The sequence below is a fragment of the Chiloscyllium punctatum genome, chromosome 5 (genome assembly GCF_047496795.1).
Source record: "Chiloscyllium punctatum isolate Juve2018m chromosome 5, sChiPun1.3, whole genome shotgun sequence".
NCBI lineage: Eukaryota > Metazoa > Chordata > Chondrichthyes > Orectolobiformes > Hemiscylliidae > Chiloscyllium > Chiloscyllium punctatum.
In genome coordinates, this window is record NC_092743.1 from 120,729,499 (window position 1) to 120,755,291 (window position 25,793).

The 25,793-nt window shown below is 39.4% G+C and overlaps 1 protein-coding gene across 10 annotated transcripts in view; it reads left to right on the forward strand.

The window, feature by feature from the left end:
• trps1 (trichorhinophalangeal syndrome I) overlaps nucleotides 1-25,793 on the forward strand; it is a 222,174-nt gene that overhangs the window by 179,542 nt on the left and 16,839 nt on the right. For all 10 annotated transcript variants that reach the window (XM_072571237.1, XM_072571242.1, XM_072571239.1 and 7 more), the window contains exon 5: nucleotides 24,896-25,018. In XM_072571237.1, coding sequence (XP_072427338.1) covers nucleotides 24,896-25,018 — 123 coding nt within the window. The remainder of the gene's footprint in view (nucleotides 1-24,895; nucleotides 25,019-25,793) is intronic.

Genomic DNA, 25,793 nt, shown 5'->3' on the forward strand with positions numbered 1-25,793 from the left:
TAGATAATTGTTGTATGACAGGATCCTTATCAATCATGGAGCTGGTTAAAATCTACCTGCCTCTCCATAAGGATTGATTTGTTAAGTTTAACAACATTTAGCCATTCATCATTTATCCTAATAGTTACGCTTATTACTAACAGTTCAATATACTTTTTTTAATGAGATAAAAGTGAGGATCAGTGAGGGTAACACAATTGATGCCGTCAACATGGATTTTAGCAAAACCTTTGACAAGGTTCCAAATGGCTGAGTGGTCAGAAAGTACTAGGTGGATCTGAATTGGCAGGAAGCAACAGTGAATGGTTGATGGTGTTTTTGTGGTGGGAAAGCTGTTTCCAGTGGGGTTCTGCAGGGCTCAGAATCCCTTACTGTTTGTGGTGTATATCAGTGATTTAGATTCAAATGTAAATTAAATTGTCAGTGGACAAAAAAAGTGGCAAGTGGAATAGCATCTGGAGGAAATACGTTTGAGAAGGCAAATAATGTAAAAGAATACACAGTAAATGGTAGGTCACTGATAGGTGTAGCGGATCAGAGATCTGGCATATCCACAGACTTCCCATTAGTCAACAAGGACTGGAAACATGTTGGCAAAGTCAGCATTTGTTACCTACCCCTGGTTGCCCTTGAACAGATTGGCTCTTGAGGCCACTTAAGAGGGCATTCGTGAGTTAGCCTGGAGTCAAATGTAGGCTAGACCAGGAAATGATGGCAGATTTCCTTCCCTGAAGGACATTAGTAAACCAGATGGCTTCTTAGTGACAATTGGCACATGGTTGCCATTCAGTTCCAGATTTTATTGAATTCAGACTTCACTATCTGCCAGGATGGGATTCAAAACCATGTCTCCAGAACGTTAACCAGGAGCTTTGGATTTATTAGTCCATTTACGTTACCAGCGTCTCACCCATCTCCTCATGTTAGGCAATTGTGTGAGGGATTTTTTTCATTAGTCAAGTCAGAAACTTATGCTATCACTATACAAAATACTAATTACGCCAGACCCTGTACAGTCTGGTCACCACAATATGGGGAGCATGTGATTGCATTATAGAGGTATAGAAGCGGATGTGGCCAGTCATCATGAATTTTGGCAAGGATGAAAGTTTAATTGTTTTCTTTGGAGCTGATGTGGTTGCGAGGAGATTTAACTGAGATGTATAAAATTATGAAGAACCTGGATAGAGTGGATAAGAGTAATTTATTTCCCTTAGCAGAGAGGTCAGTAAAAAGGAGCATAGATTGAAAATAATTGTCAGAAGGATTAGAGAGGAGTAGAGTAGAAATGTTTTTGTCTAAACAGCTTCAGTCCCCAGCGGAGGATTGGAACTCAATACCTGAGAGGATGGTGGAGGCAGAAACTCACACTGCATTTGAAAAATACTTGAAAGTGCAGTAACCTACAGAGATACAGACCAAAGATAGGAAATTGGGATTAGGCTGCATTGTACATTTTCAACCAGAACAGACACAATGAGCCAAACGGCTTCCTTTGTGTACCATAAATTTTATATGTTTCTGTCACTGAAGCAATCATGGAGACTGTATACATTGAAAGTTATTGCTAAATCCTCTTTCAATCTGTTACCATGGAGACTGTAATGAGCACCTTCACAATATATTTAACAAAATAGATTGCTGCTGCAGATGCCTTTTTAAGAACTCTCGCATAGTGGGCTGAGTTTTCACAGCCCTTGAATGTTCAGGGAAAAAGTTGGGGAATTTGTCTGTGGAGTTTCTTGATAACAAGTAAGAAGTCCCATTTTCCAACCAAGTGTTGAACGGCCAGACAAGATTCTGACTAGTGAGCAGTGAGGAGCCTATTGTCATGCGTCAACGTCTCCTCATTACTTAATCTCACCTCATTGTGCACATTCCCATTCTCCCACCTCCCAGATAGAAAGTAGCTGGTGACAATTGTTGACATAAACTCAGAGCGATTACCTGGCAACAGTAGCTTGCCACTTCCTCCTTCAGTTCTAAACTTTGGACAGCAGTCAGCAACACTTCAGGGTCTGTTCCATGGGCAGTGACCACCTGTACCACAGTCAATGGACATCTGAAATCAGATATATACCAGCCTCACCACACCCTCATGGCACATCTCTGACCCAGTTACAATATGGTTCTGCACTTCAGTACTACACTTTGGAACATACTAGCATCTATTAGTGGAATGCTGCTACAAGAACACTTTGCACACAGTGACAGGCACCTATCTCATCGATTGAATTAGGGTGCATCTCACTTAGTGTCACTGCCTTTGTGCCTACTAAAACACTCTGTTTTGCCCTGCCATGCCATGCCCTACCTTTTGTACACAATCTCACCTTCAGCCAATGCTTAAAGCCTCATTGTACTTTGCGTCTGTGCTAAAAGGCAAGTCAATACAAAGTTTGGGAGCTAGTAATGGATGTTAACAGTAGTCAGTCAAAAGAGTAAATGTGTTGGTGTAAATTGCCATGCTACATCAATCTTACACCTTCGACTTGTTCACAACATTGCAAACATACTGCATGTACTACAACCAATGGCAAGTGTCAAAGTGTAAGAGTAATCCTCAGTCATATAAAGGGAAGACAGACTTTAGTCAGGGGATCCTGGTATTATAAATTAAGGGCAGTTTCCAGTATCAGTCGATAAGCTTGAACATAGTCTTTCAGCCACTTGGGGCAGTCATGGGCAGGATCCTCTCCTTGTAGCAGGTGAGAAGCCTAATAATGAGGAGATCCCCACCCCATCCTCGCCCTTCATGTCAAATTTCAGGCCTTTCTTCTCCTGGAGTGAGACAAAAGGAGGCCTTGAGTGAGATGAAAGTGGCTGGCACAGCTGTTAGTGCTGATACAGATGGGGGAGGGTGGCCCAAGTGAGTGAGTAGGCAGTGCAGAGGATGTGCAGGGTCAATGGTTTGGGGGAATGCGTAGATGAGAGCAAATAAGGGAAGATATTGCATACAGTTGTGAGAGTGAGAGACCACAAATCTTGGTGGGAGGTTTGTGCTGAAGAAGAGAGAGGGAGAGAGGGAGTGGCTAACAGAAGATGGTAGCAGTTACCCCTGCAGAGCACATTGACCTTCTTGCAGCATTACTGGGCATTCCTCTGGACTGCACAAATAGCACGGACCAGGTTGACAACTTCAGAGAAGACTGGCAGTGTCTGGTATTGTGGTCTCCTCTAAAAGTCCTGAGGGAAGAGGATTAAAGCCTGCAAATATACAGCAGCATCTGTGGAAAGGAAAAGGTTAAAATTTCACCTTGCTGCTGATTTCACAGACCTGAAGCATTAGCTGCTTCTCTCCTTACAGATTCAGCCAGACTGCTGCCTATTTTGAGAGCTTTATTTTATTCAAAAATTAATCAGTTTTATCTCATGCCTGTGAATTGACTTAAACATTTGTGCTTCTTCTAAAAATGAACTTTACAAGAAAGACGTCATTCCTTTTAACTTTAAACACCACTTTATGTTTAAGGTTGAGAAACGTCCTATTGCATTCACATCAGACGCTTCTACAGGATGTCAGAAACAATTTCTTCCAAAGCGCTTGGCATATAACCCTCGTTTAATCTTTGAAAAATTTAACTTGACCTATCATGCTCAGGCACTGGCCTGTTCCTTTTAACCAACACTCTGGATTTACCAGGGTGCAGCTGCTCCTTTTTCTCCTTAATTTGCAGCATTACTGGTGGAGGATACCACTGAAATAGGAAAATGAAATAGAACTTAGGAGTTCTTGGGATGCAGCCAACAGGCCTTGAGCGAGCTGCTTGTTTGTAGAAGCAGCTTTCTGCTGTCAAGATCAGCATCAATGAAGCACTGGCAGCTGTTCTGAAACACTCTGATTTGTTTAGAGTGAAATTTGTTGTGGATTTGGTAACTGGGCTTCTGTGTGATTGTTATATGAAGTAAACATCAGGCTTCTGAGGGCTTCAGCAATAAAGGTGATGAATTGTATGCATTCGGACTGTTCACAGCTGAACTTCTGCTTTCTGATTGTTGAAATTGTGAATCACTGTTACAATTTAGCAAATGGCTGAAGAGAGCTATGTTTACTTGGTGTTCAGTGAAATGATAGGAATGACTTGTTTTTTGGGTGGACTTGATTCAGTTTTGGAGACCACAGAGTTAATAACTTGAATTGTGCATCTACTCTCAAAAAAAAGCATCCTGGAGTTTGGACTCCTGCCTTAGACTCAGTAGAAACTTGCACCAACGGAATCAACAAAACAAGTACATTCATATAACGCCTTTCACGACCTCAGGACATCCCAAATGGCTTTCCAGCCACTCAGCCACCTTTGAATTGTAGCCACTGTGTCAATTGGGCTGCAGGTGGTATCGGTGAAAGGGTGACATTTCAGTATCTGAGACCCACAGTTAGTGATTCTGAACAGGGAGTCCAGTTACAGATTATCCTGAAGATTGAATTCCTGCTTGACTGCCAAGGAACACTGGCAAATAGCTAGCCTATTAAACATTAGAAATTGAATGTGTACCAACTTCCTTTTCTGATAGCCAAGAAGCATGGATGTGCATACATATAGACCACTTTGGATCAGACTTGTACCCATGAGATGTTCCCATTCTACATCATTTAATTAGATGTATATCCATGCCTCGTGCAAAAGCTGTAATGCAGAAAACTGTGCAGCACCAGATAACCATAAGTAGGTTATGTATATATAACTTTATTCTAATGAAATACTTTGAAAACATTGTTCTTCCCTCTTCTCCAAACCTTGAGTTATATGTTCATGGTGAGGAAAAGGGGTTATGCATGTTAAATGATGCAAAAATGGCATTTAGAGTCTGAAGTCATGTCAACCACCTGACTCCAGAGTATACTAAGTAAAAGCTACTCGATTGGTCTTTGCCACCAAGAATCAGAATGCTATAAAAAACCATATTTTCCATCACCATGACAATGTAAAACCATGTTTGGAAAAGAAGGAAGAATGATATTTTCAAAATACTGTATTGGAATAGGGAACTCTGGGACACCATGAGGTAGTGAAAGATTTAAAAAACATTTTTTGATGAAGCTTGCAGAAGAAATGAAAATTGTTTTATTGAAATAAAACAACGGTAACTCCTTCACTGTGCCACTTTGCCCCATACCTCGTCTTCCCCAGTGTTTTTTTTCTCCACATTACAAAATCATTTCTCCCTTGCCATTTTTTATATCCTGCACTCCAGACATTTATGCAACAGAGCTTTAAGTTAGATATTTTAAGTTTTTTTTCTTAAATTAATCCCTAGCTCCATCCCTATTCTTTTCTGAATAAACGTGCAACACTTGTGTGAAGCCTGCAAGATTGTTTCTTCCGTTGAGCTTCTGAATCATTTAGTATTGACAAGGTTCATTTAAATTGGTTGCTTAATATATTTCGTTTGTAGTACTTTGGTGCCTCCAGCTATAATGTGTCAGCACCCACACCCATTCTATACCTCCCTTCTTTAAAAACGCAGAATTCTTCGCACTGTTTAAAGGAGCATTAAGCTCTTTGGAAGAGTTGCTGATTTGGCAATTTTACCACCAACAAACTGCATAATGAAATTGTCTATCTGACAAAAGAAAAAGATCAAAGCTCTTCAGTAGAAATTAATAAAGAACAGTGTGATGCTACCACTGCCTAGAAATGTTGAGAGAGTTGTTTGATCCTGCCAATCTGCAGCTTCCCCAAAGTTTTCCAATTAACATGGGGTGTACTTGTTTAGCCTTTGTTTCCACTCCATTGATATAGCGGTGCACACACATGGTGAAAAGGGGGCTTCTGCTGCCCCTCTGCTGAAGCTTTGGCAGCAGAATAGGAGCAACTGGAAGGGAATTCTGGGTTATTATCTCATTCTTTGTAAGCAGTGTCAAAAGGTTGGATTAATCTGGAATTCATTATAAAACTGTATTGTCATTTTGCAGACCTTAACACGTGGACTAGTGGATAATTCGCAGCATCCAAAGATTCACTTCACAAAAAAATTCTTTTCCTCTGTTAATGTCAGTTCCACATGTGAACTGTCAACATAAATGCTTTATCCCTCCATTTCCCTTAATATTTAATAGTTTTAATCTTCAGGTTGTTATTCAAGATAATCAAGCAAATGATCACATGGGACAGAATCTTATTTATTTTTGCATTGAGGCTTTTGGAGAGATTTCTGTTTGAGTCCATCGAGTTTTCTCACTGAACCTAAGCAAATTCATACCTGTAACTATCTACCTTTTCCCAATGGTGTCAATCTTGTCTAATTCTTGCCATATCTTCACAGAACAACTTGCCACTTGTGAGATATCACAGAGTTAATCCCTTATATCCATGCCATCTTTGAGAGCCCATCATGCCCCCAAGCTGGATGGGGTGGTGCAGAGGTATAATTTCCTCTACCTGCAAGACCAACGGCAGAGGCCAGATCGTGCCAACCCGGTAGGAGGTTGCCAACCGGATTAAAGCAGTCTGGAGGAATGCCAGAAATGTAAACAGAAGGTCAATGACCTTGTCCACTAGACCAGTAGAAATGCTCCATCTTCTATCCAGTACCTCACAGTCACTTAATTTTGGCTACTGCACCCACGTCATATCAGCATTCATGTTCTGTCACTCTCCCTATCATCTGCAATATCTTCCCTCACTCACTGTCACCCATTCAAATCTCCAACACCACAAAACCTGTAATGCCCTCTGTGCTGCTGACTCACTCACTCAGGACTACACCTCACCAGCACTAAAAATAACACCCATTTTCATGTCCCTTATAACTTATTCTTTCTCAGGAAGAAAACAGTCGACATTGTGCCAGATCACCCTAAATGAAGGCTATCCAAAGACTTGACTGAGGCCAGCTGACAATCATGACAACCGTCCTAGCTTTGTGTCTGCACTAAACTGCAAGACATGAATTAATATAACCAGGTATCTCTGGCTGAAGGGATAAAGCACAAAAAGCTAAGGCAATAGCAGGCAGGGAAGCTGTGAACATCCAGGTACACTCAGAGTGAGTAAGTGCTATGAGAGCAAATGAAAAGCTCAGAGTTGCAGCTTGGTCTAGTCCATGATGACTGTGTAACCCTGAGTGCACAGCATCCTTACAGCAACATTACTATGATAGTTGCCAACTGAGCCTTGAAGTGCACAAGTGACGTATAAGTGGATTGGGAATGTGTTATGAAGCTTCTTAGACACTGGGACATATTGGATACCAATGTCTGTGGATGTACGGTGTGTGTGGCCTGTGCCCATGGAGATGGTGGTACCTGATGTCCAACATGAAGGTCCATCGGGGTAAGTTGTAAACTAAAGTCATCACCAGGCTCTGATTCCACATCAAGTTTTCTCAGGATGTAGTTAGTTCGGCTTATTTGGTAAGAGAGGAAGTCGAATGAAGTGAACTGGATTGTTCACAAGGCTTTGAACAAAAATTAACTATAGTTAAATAGCAACGCGCTGTTGCCTAGTGGGAAACTCACCTCACTGCTTGACAAAAACGTAAAATATGGAACGAGTTGCTCACAATGTTTAAATTAGCCTCGCTTTCTCATCCGATATTGCCACACATCTCACCATAGAACACTTCACTCAGAGTGCTCTCTGATTTCAAGATTCTGCCCTCAGTCTCTTCATTATTTTCATAGTTTTGAACACTTCTACCAGATCCCTCCCGCTACGACTGAATAAATTTTTCATAAAACAGGAAACATTTGAAAAATTTAGGTCTGGCAGGTTAATGTCCAATCCTGTTCAAGAATGGAGGGAGAGGGAAGACAGGAAACTAAAGGCTGGTTAGCTTGACCTCCGTTTTTGGTAAGATTTTAGAGTCCTTTATTAAGGATATACTTGGAAGTTGTCTGTCAGGGTGAGGTCGTGCCTGATGAATCTGTCAGAATACTTTGAGGAGGTAATGCACAAGTTAGACAAAACAGAGCCAGTGGATGTGATCTGTTTGGACTTCCAGAAGGTACTGCACAGGAGGCTGTTAAATTAAATAAGAGCCCATGGTTTTAGTGGCAAAGTACTGGTGTGGATAGAGGTAAAAACAATGACTGCAGATGCTGGAAACCAGATTCTGGACTAGAGTGGTGCTGGAAAAGCACAGCAGTTCAGGCAGCATCCGAGGAGCAGGAAAATCGACGTTTCGGGCAAAAGCCCTTCATCAGGAATACAGAGGATTGGCTGACTGGCAGAAGACAGAGTGGAGGGATAAGGCGGCCTTTTGAGAATGGCAGCCTGTGACCAGTGCGATCCATGTTGGGACCACAATATACACATCATACGTTAACTATCTAGATGAAGGTACTAAGGGCATTGTTAATAAGTTTGCAGATGACACAAAGGTAGATGGAGGCACAGTTGAAGAAGCAAGAAGTCTGCAAAAATACTTGGAAAGGTTAGGAGAGTGGGAAAAGAAGTGGAAAATGGAATACAATGTGGGAAAATATGATTTCATGCACCTTGGTTGGAAGAACAGAGGCAAAGACTATTTTCTTAACGGGGAAAGGATTCAGAAATCTGAAGCGCAATGGGAATCCTAGTTTAGGATTCTTTTATGGTTAATACACTGACTCAGTTAGCAGTTCGGAATGTAAATGCAATGTTAGCTTTCATTTCAAGAACACTAGAATACAAAAGCAGTAATCTGCTACTGAGACTGTACAAGGCTCTGCTCAGACTGCATTTGGAATACTGTGAGCAGTTTCGGGCCCCATGTCTAAGGAAGGATGTGCTGACCTTGTAGGGAGTCCAGAGGAGGTTTACAAGAATGATCCTGGAGATGAAGGGCTTGTCATATGATGAGTGGTTGAAGACTTTGCATCTGGACTCAATGGACTTTATAAGGATGAGGTGGGAGTCATCTGGTCGAAACGTACAGAATACTGAAAGGCCTGGATAGGGTGAATGTGGAAAAGATATTTCCACTAGTAGGAGAGACCAGGACTGGAGGGCTTTGCCTCAGTGAGAGGATGACCCTTTAGAACTGAGATGCTGAGGAATTTCTTCCAGCAGAGAGTAGTTAATCTGCGGAACTCAATGCTGCAGAGGCCTGTAGAGACCAAGTCATTGAGTGTATTTAAAACAGAGATAAATAGGTTTCTGATTGGTAAGGGGATCAAGTATTACGGTGAGAAGGTAGGAGAATGGGGTTGAGAGACATATCAGCTCTGATTGAATGGTGGAGCAGACTCGCTGGGCCGAATGGCCTAATTCTGCTACATAGCAGTCTTCTGGCAACATCTGTGGTGAGATGGGCAGAGTTAACATTTCAAGTCCAATATTTCTTTTTCAGAACAAGAAGTGTATATTGGAATTGAAATATTAACTCTGTTTCCGTCTCCACAGATGCTTCCAGACTTGCTGAGTTTCTTCAGCACTTGTTCTTTATTTCAGATCTCCAGTATCTATAGTATTTTGCTTCATTTTTAAAAAGTGGATCCTCATATTTACAATTCCCTTATCCTCGGCAAGATAAGTGAATCTGATTGCACCAAGTCCACATTTCGAATGCTATTCATATTGTGAGTCAGAGTTGACTCTAATCATCAGAATGTCTTGAATATAATTAACACCAGAATTTGGGGTGGACTTTTTCACTCACTTGAGTGATGTGGGCAGTGGCGAGAATGTTGGGAAAATGAAAAATCCAGAATCTTTGATGTTGAGAGAAAAGTTTCCAAGTTCCTCCTCATTTAAATGGGGAGGTCAGAATATCACTAAGTAACATCAACTACCCTGCATGCATAGAATCCCAACAGTGTGAAAGCAGGCAATTCAGCCCATTGAGTCCTACTACGCTCCAAAGATCAACCCACCCTATCCCTGTAACCCTGCATTTCCCATGACTAATCCACCTAGCATGCACATCCCTGGACATTATGGGCAATTTAGCATGGCCAATGCATCTACCCTGCACATCTTTGGACTGTGGGAGGAAACCAGAGTACCTGGAGGAAACTCACATAGACAGAGGGATAATGTGCAAGCTCCATGCAGACAGTCACCCAAGGCTGGAATTGAACTCGGATCTCTGGCGTTGCTTGGCAGCAGTGCTAACTGCTGACCCACCACATTGTCCCATGCACTTGTATCTCTTTATGAGTCCAACTCACTTCATTTCTGTGTAGCTCCTATCTCTTCTTTTCTTCACTGAGCAACTAGACAATGCCTATTCCCAACGTGAAAGCCATAGTGTTTACTTGGTGGCAGTGATTCACCACTTGCTTCTCTGGGTCGTAATCTACCTCTGACTGTACCACAATATTCCTGCATGCTCCATTAACCTTCTCCCGCACTGCTCAGTGTTGAGTTTCACCCAAGACACTGCAATAACCTGGGCTGCTATCTGAGTACCGGCTGGCAGGATCTGGTGGTTGGCTATCCTTTCCTAACCAGAAGGATATAGCACTGCACTTCTTTCCATCACTCCATCCATCAGCTCCTCCAGTTTCTTGTAAGCTAACCAAGGAGCCGTTCTGGGCCATTTCCTTTGGGATAATGGCAGAAGAGCACAGTGTGAAAGGTGCTTCCTGGCTGGCAGCGTCTGAAGTGGCATGCAGCTGGAGTTTAAATGTGACATCAACAGTGGGAACACTGGAGCGCCTCACAGCGGTGAGCACTCCCACTACTACTTCTGCACAATGGCTGAGGTGGGGGCAGAAGAATCCAGTAGCATACTTACTGAGAAAAGGAAGGGAAGATTGAGAGGAATGTTGCCATTGCACATGGCGGACCAAATCCTTGAATCTCACTCGAGAAAACACTTTGCCAAAAAAAAAGTGTTGAAAAGCATTTATATCAAGTCTGAAATCGAATCTCTGTTTTTATTGGCACTTCACTTGAAATCCTGAATTTAAGATTTTTATATTGGATTTTTGGATCGCTCCCTCTTTCAACTCTGTGTTAAGAGTTTTACCATTTAGGGAATATATTAATTCTCTTTATCCTGAAAATATACTGAACTGTTTTTACCACACCTCTGCCCACATTTCACAATCTTTCAATATCCTACAGTTTTGTACATTCTCCTCACACTTTTGTAGCCTTGTTGAAAAATGTTGGCTTTCCTCTAACTTCATATCCAAATTAACTTATGTATCTTTAGTACAAACAAAATTTAAATACTAATCCATTATAGCTGAAGGACCATTTGCACAATCTGGGAAATATTTTTAAAATCTTATTTTCTGTGTCTTAACTTTTAGCAATAGGTCTGTCAATTAATAAACTTACTTTATTTCACCGTAGCAATACATCTCTTGTATTGCACTTTATAAAACCCAAGTATGTCACATTTATTGTGTTTCCTTTCACTGTAGTTATTTTATTTGACCTGTTTGGACCTGTTATTGACACATCTCTGCAACAGGTGGGAGCTGAACCTTGGCCAGCTAGCTCAGAGGCAGGGATTCTACTACACCACAAGACCCTCCCTTTGCGGTACATATTTTCTTTAAAACCTGTTCAGATATGTGAGCAGTTGTGCAGCATGTAAAGCATGAACCTGGATCTCCTGGTTTATTGACAGGGACATTACCACTGCGCCACCAGAGCCTTCTCCCTTGGACTTTATGCTTGGGAATTTCCAAAAGCATTTAATTAGATTTGGCCAGCAATTTTTAAATTTATTTTTCCTGATTAATCTAGATGTTTCTAAGTGTTTGCTCATTTTATCCCTATTGCAGTCAAGCCCTTGCTCTATTACTGCCATAAGGCTAGCTGTTCTATAGCTATCTTGTTAATCCTTTCCCCTTATTTGGAGCAGGGATATAACATTCACAACCTCTAGCTGTTTAGTTCTGTATGTGTTAATAAAGAATTCTAAAAATTCTGGTTAGGATGTCTGTTATTTGCAAATTATACTCTATTTGGACTGATCTCACATATTGTAGCCCTATATGACGTAGATTTCTTTTCAGTAAATATGTGTATTATTGGTTTCTCTTCGGATATTCCTGTAGTCGGGCTTCATTTCCCTTTGTGGAAAAAAAGGTACAGAGTTTAAGTACCAAATCAGCATTTCAACTATTCCCCTATATCTAAATATGCCGTACAGTACAGCACTCAACTATCAGGTCTCAGTTTGATCCTCAGTCACCAACTTTAGCTATGCCAACAGTTAGGGTAGTTTATTAGCTTCAGTGCCCAAATCTTAAGAGTTCAAGAACATCTGCTCTTCCCTGGTGGAATCCAGATGCAGCTGTTAAAAGTTTGTCATTACTAAATAGGAATGCGTTCCACTGCAGGCTCTTTCAACACAGTTAAATGTCACAAGGAGCCTCATAGGGACAATATTGAGCAACCAAGTGATAGACAACTATGCTGTGCAAAGAGATAATGGAGTATGTAATTAGTCACACAGGCATGTTTTAAGAATTGTCTTAAGTGAAAAACCAGGGAGAGGGGTAGGAGGTTTAGGAAGGCAATTCAGGAGTCTTGGGCTTTGACAACTAAAGGCATGCCCACCAGTAATGGAGTTATTAAAGACGCGAATATGCAGCAGGTCAGTATTGGCAGGTTGTTGGGCAAGGTAGATTGAGATGCGCAGCAATTGAATAACATCTGCCACTGACAGCCATGATTCATATGACAATTGGTGGTTAGGGTGGGGAACTGTGGAGCCATACTCCTTCGGGAAGGAGAAAATGGGAAAATATGTTTATGCTTTACTTCAAATGAAATTTCCTTCCACGAGTGAGAAAATGCATTGGCTTCTTTGCTTTAACATGAAGACACAAAATAAAGTTGATATCATAAAAATGATCAGCCTTTCCATCACACTTACAAAAAAAAGCAAATAAAAATCATTTGTCATGTATTGAGAAAACCATTCAGAAATTGAAAGTAATTTAGAAACCACATGACAATGAAGTCAAAAATATGACCAGAGCTCAGACCTGTGTCCTTCAAAAACATTAAAACTCAGACCTCACCCAATGTTTACTAAAAAGCAATTAGTCTGGGGCTTTATGACAGCTTCTGTTTAATATCGAAACAATGTGCACTTTGTACTATAATACCTCATTCTTTTTAAAGCATGATATCATCTGAATATTAGTACAGAAGGTTAGCTAATAAAAAATAATAAAGACATCTACTCTTCAAAATAAGTATTAAAGCACAAAAGGTCAGTAAGTTAAATTAACCTGACCAACATTGCACTGTTGAAGCCATGATGTTGGCATGATATCTTCAGTACATTTAGCAGTACATTCACAGCAGGTTACAGTGGGCATGGGTTTATTAGGCTCCTGAGGTTCATGCACTCTACTGAAAATGCTGAGGGTGAGCTCACCCCTTCCTCCAGCAACTCACCTACAGGGATGTAATGTTTGGAGGGCTGTTACTTGATTTAGGACAGGTCCACTGCCATCAATTGGTCCAGAAGCCCTCAGGGTGCTGCAGGCTAGTCATTGGCCAGTGCTTCTTTGGTTCCCACTGCAGCTCTGCAAGCAGTGGTCATCACCAGCACTATAACAGTCCTGAAACCCTTAAATGCTTCGAATTTCAACAGCACATTTGAGGCTAGATAAACCAGAGGAATGCAGGATCAAGAATCGGTTGGTATAAAACTTGCAAAGAACACCTCCGTGTTTGAGCAGTAGTTTTAAAAGAAGGGGGCAATCTCTTGGGTAAATGTCTGTGTGGAGTTTGCACATTCTCCCCGCGTCTGTGTGGGTTTCCTCCAGTTGCTCCGGTTTCCTCCCACAGTCCAAAGATATGCAGTTCAGGTGAATTGGCCATGCTAAATTGCCCGTAGTGTTAGGTGAAGTGGTAAATGTAGGGGAATAGGGCTGGGTGGGTTGCTCTTCAGAGGGTCGGTGTGGACTTGTTGGGCCAAAGGGCCTGTTTCCACACTAAGTAATCTAATCTAAATGAGAAGTTAGAAGCCTGATTTTGAAAAATTACTAATTTTTAAGTTTAAAGTCCCAGATAACAGTTAAAACTGAATGTATAATTTATGTACAAATGCTTAATGCTGTGGGAACTCAATTTATTAGATGTCGTCAGTGGTTCAGGGTACTGAAGTTGTTTTGTAAATAGCTTTATATCTGTATTGTAGAGTAATTTTAATATGTCTTTAATCAGCTCAGGATTTCCTTCTCTACTAGAACTGGCGATCTGTAATTGGAAACAAACTAGTTATTGAATTTGTCACAAAGTATTCAGGGCAAGCGGTTCCATGTAAGCCGAAATTGGATCTGTAATGACTATCGGTGTAATTCTTTTGTTTTATTAATTCAAAGGATTCTTTCAGGATCTCACACTTCCTTTATTCCTCCACCCTCAACTCCTGTTAAATTAGAAGTCAAGATATGGAAATGTGGCTACAGTAATTTTTTTTGGAATATTGTTAGTCTATCAATCTCTTCAGTCCATGTGTTATCCATTTCTCTGCCTATCACTGCCTTTTGCAGATTAAACTAAAGAGTGTATCATTGGCTGCGAAATCTAGTAACTGAATGTATTTAATGTATTCTCGTGCCCCATTTCTCCAGCATGGTTTCATTATCTAATTTTTAATAGCTTGTAAATCTTTCTTATTATAAATAAGTGCTTTGTTTCTGACTAGTTCTTTTTTGGCATTCCCTTCCTCTCAGAAGGTAACACCGGATGTATGTTTCCTTCTGGGATTGTCTAGTTTTGAACTAGGCAGTTTGTAGGTTTTTTTTGTTCTCAATGTAAGGGATGTCGTTTCAGGGGAGTAAAACACTTTAAATTTCAGCCAAACCAAGCTGCAGAGCATCGACCACTTTTGTTTCTAGGTCCAGGATCACTAAAAACTGGGTGAAGCTGTCTGTTCGGACTCAGTCCTGTTGTTCTCTTCATGACTCAGAGGTGAAACACCAGCAACTAACCCATAGCACAAACCTGCTCCAAACTACTGTGGGGTTTTCAACTGCTCATCAAAAAATGTATCAAGTCAGAACTGGACAATTGAAATCAGATTTTAAAAACTGAATTATTTCCTTTTAATTTTTGTGTTTTAGCGCAATGGCAGGAATGAAATCTTCAGCTTAATTTTCAAAGTAAAAATCAGAATTCTTAATCATTGTCCTCCTTTTAACATGTCCTGACAGTTCAGTTTTTGACTTAGTTATTTATTTATTCACCTGAAGTCATTATTGATGTCAAGTGGAGACACTGAAATTTGACATTTTATTTGCCGTAGGGAATCTCTGGTGACCCCAATCCTGCTGTCATCTCACGTTCAAATGTTTCCTTCCAGTAGGTATTTTCTTTCCACTTGATAACAATCTGGGGATGAGTGCTATAATGAATAATAGCTGTATTATGAACCTTGCATTTTGTATAATAAAAACCAATTGCAGTCTCTAGATTCTAGAAGTAACAGGGCAGATAAAGGAGTTCTTGTCTTGAGGAAGAGTGCCAAATTACTGTTAACTTTATATTTTCTGTCTGTTGCTCTGGTTGCAGTGAGCTAACTTTGGAAACATCAGAGTGAATGTCTTTATCTGCCATTCACATACACAGCTGAAAATGTGTCGCTGGAAAAGCGCAGCAGGTCAGGCAGCATCCAAGGAGCAGGAGGATCGACGTTTCGGGCATGAGCTCTTTTTCATTCCTGAAGAAGGGCTCATGCCCGAAACGTCGATTCTCCTGTTCCTTGGATGCTGCCTGACCTGCTACACTTTTCCAGCAACACATTTTCAGCTCTGATCTCCAGCATCTGCAGTCCTTTCTCCCATTCATATACACAGCCTACCAACAGCATCAGAGTGATTGAGTGATCATTTGAGGCAACTATCTCAAAGTTCACAGGAAGGTGCCTCTTTTGGCCATCTGGCTGAAATGGTGTTTTGTTTCTGGTCTTTCAATCTGGGTTTGTTGTAGGTCATGATTTGTCACATTTGGAACCTGCATTGACTGCTGTTTGCTGCCAGAGGACTCCTAACCTTGTAATGCAATTTTTGAGTTTAATGAATGCGACCTATAAGGTCATTTCTTTTTAAATTTCTTAAGAATAATCCTGAACTCCAGTGATATTTTGAATACTTTTTGTTCTTTTAAGCTAGGATTGAAGGTTTTCTCATTAGGGGATGGAGAGAGATGTGGGTGGGGTCAGATCCCTAACCACAAACTACTTATTTAGGGCTACAGCTGAATCTGTATTACAGACACTTGCCAGAAACATGCATCCTGTGAACTAGAGGCAGTATATAATTGATTCACCTTTTCACAAAACTATTTATACCTCCCAACATGGAGGCACAAACACAGTTGTGTGAGTGTGGATGGAGACTAAACAGAGGCGTGGGATTGTTAGAGAGAAGACAAGAGGAAATGAATTTGGTGGAAGCAAGATAAACAACTTTCTACCAGGAGAGTTCTGCTCATGTTTTTGTTTTGAAACAGCAGAAATTAGTTCAGTGGGGTTGACAAACTAAGAGGTTGAAGGAATATGTAGAAACTCAATGGTAATAAATAAGCTTGATATAGCCATCTGGAAAATCAGGATTTAGTGCTGGTGGTAAGGTTAGTCTATTTGGAGATGGGAGGAAACATCAGAGGGTGAATATTTAACTTCAGCCAGGCAGGGAATCTTCTATTGTATAACAGCAGTGTACTTTTTTTTCCCCAGCAGGTTGAATGATATTAGGTTGAAATAGTTATCAACACCTCTTTGAATGAAGTAAGAGGTGATCAGTAAGTGCTGGCTTTTCCAGTGACACCCACATCCCATCAAATAATTAAGAAAGGCACAGATCCAGGTTTAGAGCAAGGTAGTTTTGGATGAGTAGAGGCAGAGAGAGTCAGAAGACAGCAGGAACTAAACAGGCAACATTTCTTAGGCAGCAGAGGAAAAGCTGGAGTTGCTTATTTCCCAGGAAATTGGGATACAGGCTTGCATTTAGTTAAAAATCCAAAAACATGGAGATGGAGATGACAAAAGAACTTGACATTGTGTTAAATATAGAATTCATTGAGGGGCAGATGAAACTTGCCTTGTTTGAGGAGTGATTATGCAAGCTTTAAAAGGAATCAATTGAAGAGTACAATGAAAATGTGGCAATAAATGGAATTAGAAATTGAAGAGGAAGAAATGTGGTAAGGCTTGTCTGACCTCCAAATGTCATTTGAATTTCAGATTGCTCCTGAGAGAAAGGATTTTTTTTTAATGAAACCATTGAAGGAGTTAAAGAATAACAGAACAGGGCAGTTACATATTGAATAGATGCTGTTAAAGAGAGTGGGCATGTATGATATTCTATGACTAAGCTACGTCATACGTAGAAGTTTTTCTTTCATGAGCAACAATATCTGTTACCTTGAGGGAAAAAGAAAGAAATCTTTTGAATCCAAAGACCAATGAGATTTTTAAAATATGAGGGCGAAGTAATTTGAAGAAAAATTGTTGCATTCTGTGTAACAACAGGACGAATAGATTTGAAAACAGCGAACGATGCTAGAGCCTAATGTGTTTCTCAAAAGCTTGACTTATCCAAACTTTTGTGAATGGGACATCTGCCTATGAAATCATGCAACTCTAATACCTGTCCCTTGTGTAGGCAGGAGTAGTTTTTGTTGGGTTCTTGGAAGTAAGTTTTGAACAGAAACACTGGCTGAATTTTCTTTGTCACTTCTCCTTGTAACTGTTGCCATAACTATGACCACAGACCGGGAACTGAACAACTTTATTTCTTTTAATCTTACTGGCAGCACTTCCATTAGCAAACATAAGAAAATTGGAAAGTATTAAGAGAAACAGTATGCCTGTTGAATATTGTTGCATGGCATTAAAAACAAACAAAAGTGTCACAGAGCAGCAATTCATTAGTTTAAGATGGAAATGCTTTTTACAATTTTTTTCCATTAAATTTGGAACTGCAGTGTGCTGTAGTCTTGTATAATTGAAGTAACAACTGGTGTAAAGAAATCTGGAAATAAAAACATCTGGAATCTGAACATCTGACATTTGACATAATGTCTGATGCCTGTTCGTATCTTAAAGGTATCAGATTGACAGTTCAGCATATCGTGCTGCAATACTAAAAGCAAAGTTATGTGCTTTAAGGGGAAAAATTAAGCAAGTGAATCATTCACAAACCATTCCCAGGTGAAAGGATTCAATGACTGGAAACTGATATCCAATATTGTAGCCAGATGTTTAACAACATTCATTTTGTCTTGATATTTTCTTCTGGGAAAATGTATTTAAATTAGATAATATCAGAACCCCTGAATAGACCATTTGGAAAGTGGACAAGTCTACATGACACCCTTTATCTGAATTTGGTGAATGTGATAGCAGTGCAGTGTATAAACCGTGCGATAGCAAATACAGATTATCATTTTGCGCATGCTAGACATGAATCAACATGGGGGGAAAGGAGAAACTACAGGATCAGATTGACCAGTCTGCCATTCCTTTTCTCTGCAAAGACAATGTTCTACCATGAAAAAATGTTCGTGACAGGGGAAAAAAAAATGAATTTGCACATGGGGGAAAGCTAAGACAATTGGAGCTTTCTTCTACAGCAGCTGCAGAGCCAACAAAACTGCAAAAGCAGAAGCTGGCAGAACAAGATAGGTATTAGTTTTTGCAGATGGTAGTGCAGACAAGTTGGAGATTGAACAGGAAGCCACGTACGTGAGGTATTTGATGGGGATAGCCTATTACCTCACTTAACTGGTCTAATCACTCCTGAGACCCTTACTTCTGTATAATTAGAAATTATTGCATTTCCCTCTAAGTACTTGACTAAATTATCCAACAATGTGGAGGATGCAAGCCACACAAAGCCTTTCTGTTCAAGAATTCTGTATTTTCCTTTAAAACAAGGTTCTGAAGCAAAGTTTATTCTACACTGCCAAGATTATTAGATCATCTTCGATAGAAGAAACTTTGTGACACTTGTCTTTTAGTTTGTAAATAGTATCACAAAACAGCTAATTTTATTACCAAACACACCAAATGTATTCCTTCTAATGTACCGCACAATAACAAGTGCTATTCATACAGAGGAATAATTTGGATATTTTCTGCGACGCAGACTTTCTTGATAACTATCATGCATTACAGACATCATGAAAGAAAGATTAATATCCTAACAATCTTAATATATTTCAACAAGTGACCACACAGCGTCTAATATTGTTGCTTGTCCTATGCTAATTTTGTTTTGGCTGGTTGCTATTACAAAGGGTGTAATTAGATCTGTTGGATTTTTATTGACTGCATTATTTCTGCAAACAAAGAGAGAGGAGAGAGAGTAGGGTCCTCAACAGTACAGTCAAGGAAATGCATGTTCCCTACAATTGTTTGTGAGCATGGACCAGAGCTTGAGGAAATGTAATTTGTCATGGCAATTGTTTATTAGTAATGTTAATAATCACTGTGCCAGTAGTGGTCTAAATCTTTTAGTTTTTCTGTTTAAAATTTGCAAACTTATTGCATTGGAATTCTAATCAAATCTTGTTATAATTTATTTCAAATCTTGTGATAATTTAATTCAAGAAAGATATTGACTTTTTCACATTAACCAAAGCGACCAATGGTGAACATTGATAGTAATGGAATTGTGATTCGAGGGATGGAGGATGTGGATAATGGGAGGGGAGAACTTATTTTTTGAAAGGGTAATTGTAAGACTGAGTTTCCAACTGTTTATTGCTAACTGAAAACATTCCTAGAATCAAGTTAAATTATTACAGTCATTTCAAGTTTTATAGCTGTGCAGTCTACCAGTACTCATTGCTTTTGGCTACACTCATTTTCCTTGTATCAATGATTAATGGACAATGTTGAATGTTGGAGTGAGCAGGCATCAGCAAATGCGAGATTGTAATTAGTTTAGCTGACGAGTCCTTCAATGGCACTTGCATCTGGATGGAAAAATTACCCTATAGGGAACTGGCTGCTCACCAGGTTTTTTTTCTGTAATACATTGTGAAACGCCAGATGAATCAAGTGCCTTTTTGTTCCAAGAAACTGCTTGAGTCTTGAAGGCAGAAATATGCCTATAAAAGCCATCTACTTTGAATATATCTGAGTACAATTATTAGCATTGTACTCTCTCTGGGTATTTTTTGGTGAACATTCAATTGATAAAGAAAGATCTTCGAAAAATTCAAATTTTAAATATGTTAATACTTTTGGACAATTTATTGACATGTTTTAATTTTTGAGAAGTACTTACAGAAATTAAAAGGAAGTGGAATGATTTTACTACTATAGTATGTATCTAATTTTCCAAAGATTTGATCATGATAGCGAGGTTGGAGAAAATTTGTAGCTCAGGTTTAGGTTCTGGATGTAAGTTTGCTCGCTGAGCTGGAAGGTTCGTTTCCAGACATTTTGTCACCATACTAAGTAACATCATCAGTGAGCCTCAGGATAAAGCACCGGTAGTACGGCCCACTTTTTATTTATGTGTTTAGGTTTCCTTCGGTTGGTGAAGCCATTTCCTGTGGTGATGCCATTTCCTGTTCTTTTTCTCAGGGGGTGGTAAATGTTGATAGAGTTCAGGTTGGAATGCCATGCTTCTAGGAATTCTCATGCATGTCTCTGTTTGGCTTGTCCAGGATGGATGTGTTGTCCCAAAGTCGTATCCTTCCTCATCTGTATGTAACCACACTAGTGAGAGTGGGTCATGTCTTTTTGTGGCAGGTTGATGTTCATGTATCCTGGTGGCTAGTGTTCTGCCTGTTTGTCCAATGTAGTGTTTGTTACAGTTCTTGCAAGGTATTTTGTAAATGCCATTAGTTGTGCTCGTTGTCTGGATAGGGTCTTTCAAGTTCATGAGCTGCTGTTTTCGTGTGTTGGTGGGTTTGTGAGCTACCATGATGCTAAGAGGTCTGAGTAGTCTGGTAGTCATTTCCGAGAGGTCTCTGATGTGGGGGAGAGTGGCTAGGGTTTCTGGACATGTTTTGTCTGCTTGTTTGGGCTTGTTGCTGAGAAATCAGCGGACTGTGTTCATTGGGTATCCATTCTTTTTGAATACACGGTATAGGTGATTTTCCTCTGCTCTTCGCAGTTCCTCTGTGCTACAGTGTGTGTTGGAGCATTGAAGTAATGTTCTAATGCAGGTTCATTTCTGGATTTTGGGATGATTGCTTCTGTCGTTCAGTATTTGGTCTGTATGTATTTTTTGATGATGAATTAAAGTCCCTTTTTTGTGCTCCTTTATGAACAGTAGAGCATGTAATTTTAAATAATTGTAAGTCTCAGACCTGAATTGATTAAAAGCCTGCATTTATACAATGGCACTAGAGTTTTATCATTCAATTCTCTCTGAATTGCTTAACTACAAAAGAGTATGAGGGCATTTTGTATCACTTGATGAAACTGTTTTGCACTTCGGCATGTATAGACTATATCATACACAGTTTAACAGTTATAATGGACTGTCGTTGAACTTAAAATCACTATCTACTAATTTCACCCATTTAGAACATTAAATAATATTATTAAACAATTTTAAAAAATGGTTATGTTTTCTTGGCAAAAAAAAGTAGCATTTGTAAAAGAGATGAATGGAGAAGTATTCTTAAGAAGTATGGAAAAGAATTTGAAATTACAACTATTTAAAATTTGCATCTGTATAATTGGCTAGACTATAATTGGCCAAAGAATGCAAACAAGTTATTATAATCTGGTCAAATATTTACAGTGCTTGTGCAATCATCGATTACACTTCATGAAATGAAGTACATTATCTGGCATTATCCAGCAGATGTTGTACACCCTGGGAGCAAAACTTAAGTGGAGGGGGGTATTGCACGGTACAGTCCTCTAAAGGTGAGATTCCATTCTTCTCTACATCCATGACAAATAATGAGATGCTATAAACATCTCAAGTATATCTGAAGAGATTGTAATTCACACTTAAAATATAAGTCTGAAACTTTTATTTGTGTTTCAACAGGACAGCTGTGTTTGCACTAATTCTAGTAGTTTTCTCTGTTCCTACATTGCACAAACATTTTTCAATTCTGTGCTGTATTACCCTGTGATTTTGGCTAGAATTCCTTCTTCATCAGGACTGGGTTGAGATTGATTAAGCTCATTCCCTCCATTTCACACCTCACAGTCAGCAGAGAAAAGATATTTTCATTTAGCAAACTGGCAAGGTCTTAAACTTGGAAATAAAAACTCTTACCTTCACTTTATTATTACATTCATTTATTGTTTTTGTGGATTTAGAATCAGCAATAGGACATCATTAATTTACTCAGGTATATAAAAATTGAACAACATTTGAACATCTATAATTTAAGGAGCAACAGCTCCATTCCTGTTATGTATCTGTAAAATCAGGATTATGGAACAAGTTGAAAATCTATAAAAATGTAAAAAAAAAGCTTGAATATGTTCATAGTTACCAAAATCTTTCAACAACGTGCTGTGCGCATTATGCATATATGCATACGATACTGGACTAAGGAGCAGGTCAGACACTAGGTATTCTGTAACGAGTAACTCACTTTCTGACTCTGCAAAGTTGGAGGGGATGCAGCTCCAGCAACATTCATGAAGATCATCAGCATCCAGGATAAAGCAGCCCATGTGAATGACACCCTATTTACCGCCTTCAGCATTCATTCCTTTCATCATTAGATCACTGGGCTGCAGCATGCACCATCAGCAAAGAACAATGCAACAAATCAACAAGGCCTCTCCACCAACACCATTAAAACCTTTGTCTTTTTATCCCTTGAAGAGCAGGGCAGCAGACACACGACAATGCTCCACCATCTCCAAGTGTCTTTCAAGTTACACGCCATCCTGACTTGGAAATATCCTGCTGTGGCTTCACTGTCACTGGAAATCATTATCTCACAACACTAAGAGACCTCCTATCACTATATGGACTAGAGCAGCTCAATAAGATAGCTCACCATGACAACCTCAGAAGTAATTAGGGATAAGCAATAAGTATTGCTCCTGGCAATGATATTCACACCCTAGAATGAATTTTTTAAAAATACGTGTGGTGTAAATATTTCTCAGTCAAGTTTTTTTGTAATCTTATGTTCAGTGTAATAAAAAAATGATGCCGTAATGCTGTAAAATGAAAATTTATTTGCTACAGAATTGAATAAAACACCCAGAGTAAGCCCTACTTTATTTACCATTTAGCAACAGACAATTCTAAATAATCCTCAGTTGGATCAATATACTGATGAGTTTGACACAATTGGCTGTCCAAAACAGCATGTTTTCTGACATGCATAGTTCTAATAATCTGCTTCTAAATTTTAAAATTTAGAATAAAAAATACTAAAACAGCTTCTCCTAAAGTTCAATATTTCACTTTTCTTGAGTGAATGGGAGAGGTGGGAACCCCTGAAGCAGGCATGAGGCCATAAGGTGCTTCACAACTGGGGTGTCCTGTACAGAACAGTGAAAAATCAAAAATCACAGCTGGCAGCAGTAGTCAGGTCATTGTTGTGCAGTCACAGCAGGGTGACCTACTGGCAAACTGTGACTGGAGCATCTTGGCAGGTCTGTGGTGGAATGAGAGGTTTTGAGGCTACTCACAACACACACTGACACATACTGCATGCGCACACAGACACACACACAATGCACATATACACATTTTTACACACACAAGATCCATACAATGCACACACACACAGAAAACACAGGAATATTTGCCCTGCTGCCACGAGGCTTTAAATCGCAGACTCTGGCATTTTCACTTCCTGTTCACCATCAGGAAAATCACTATGGCACCGTCAACATTCCTTCAATTGGCCTGCTAATGAGTGTAATTAATATGTCTGTGTTGAAAATCCTTCCTGCAAGATCACTCAGATTTTTTCCAGATCCCACTTCCTTACCTGACTTGTGGGAACTGGGAAAATCTAGACCTCTGAGTCAAAGATTTTGAGAGTTCAAATTCCACTTGAGTGCATTGCAGAAGACTGCAGAGTGAGCATGCCCATGACCAATTTTTGCCCTTTTTCAAATGAGGACTAATTATATAAAATCTGATCACTTCAGGAGCCAGTCTAGATCATAAAATATAGATGTACTGTGCTGACACATTTCCACCAATAACACAATGCACAGAGTGGCATTGGCAACATTTGAGATGATCGCTAGGTGAAGATTTGACACTGAGAAGGAAGGAATTAGATGTATCCCATCTGAGGAAGAAGGATGAATGGATTAGGAATCTAGCTGTGGTTGCACCAAAGCTGTTCAATGCTGCAGATGTCGAAATAAGTGATAAAAGGAATATAATACGAGATTTAAAACTCAACTCTGGGGCAGAACAGAAGTTTAAAGTTAAAACTGGGCAAGCAATCAGAGAGTTAGTTATATTTCTGGACATGAATGTTTTACACAATGGTTCGTTCCTGTAAGTGTAAGTTGGGGGCTAGTTATATTAAAACACTTAAAGTTGCTCCTCTGCACTTGTCACTAATATTAGATAGACTGTTGTTAATAATCCATTACTTAAAATTTGTGATTTGAGAGTTATAACTGTTGTATATGTATTATGTCAGGCCAATTGTATTGTTTAATTACTAAAGATTTGACAATTATTAAAAAGGTGAAACAGGGTACTTCTTTTATCACTTACTTAAAGCTTTCAAATTAAATTTCTTTGCAAATTATTTTTATAGAGATGCAAAACTAGTTATGTTTGTCTTCAACAATGAACGTTCTGCAAATAGATACCAGATTAACATGATCACTTTTGTTAGAACTGCATATCGATGTAATAATGCTTTTATTTGTTTTCTATATTTAATTGATCACTGATTTATTATTATACATTTCAGTTATTATGAAGAGGCATAATTAAAAGTGACCTTATTGTGATCAACTTACTTTCTTGGTTATTTCTGCCAGAAGGGAAACAAAACACTCGTGTTGATTTGTCCTAACTTCACAGATCACGTGATATACCTTTGACCTTTTGCTGTTGCAGAGACGAAGAGGTTCTGGAGTCTTCTGTGCCAACTGCCTGACCACAAAGACCTCTCTTTGGCGAAAGAATGCAAACGGTGGATATGTATGTAACGCATGTGGCCTGTACCAGAAGCTGCATTCGGTAGGAAGAACCCATTAGTTGTTTGGGAAAATGTTTGTAAAGATTGTTCAAACTGGCCAGATGTCTCACATGGTTCCATTTAATGAAATCCATTTCTTGGGTTCTGCAATTAATTACTCTGAAGGGAGCTTCTCACTGTGTGTGTGTTTGTGTGTGTGTTTGTGTGTGAGTGTGTGTGTGTAAAATTTTCAAATGTAGACAAAGTATTGATTTTGTTACAAGTGTATTGGCACATGTCCTTTAACACTTCATAAGTTACGTTGAGAGTAACATTTCAGTGGCAGCTAGTTATTGTAGATTTAGAAGAAATCAGAAGGTAACGCAAGTTTCTGTGAGAACAGAATTAATTGTTTGCAGTAATTTTTCATACATCTGCCACTTTTTAAAAGCAGTCTGTGAGCTCATCTGCATGATTTTAAGTACATACAATATATGCCAGTGAAACAGTTTTTTCAGGCAAATAGTCCATGCTAGTGTTTGTGATCCATGCAATCCACTTCCCCAATATCATTGCAATCCTCTATTCCCTTCTCCCTGACTTATTTACTTAGTTTCCCCTTTAACACAACTATATTATTTACTTCTGTTTTATCTCCATAGAGACCGATAACATTTATAATGAAATTTGAATTTCCAGTTAATACTGAAAGGACGACACAATATGATTTTAGGCTATAGAATAGAAGCAGTATTGCAGTGTAGGCAGCTTATACTTAAAACCACAGAATGGTATGGCATCTTCTTATGTTTAGCATAACTGAGGAAACACACTTCA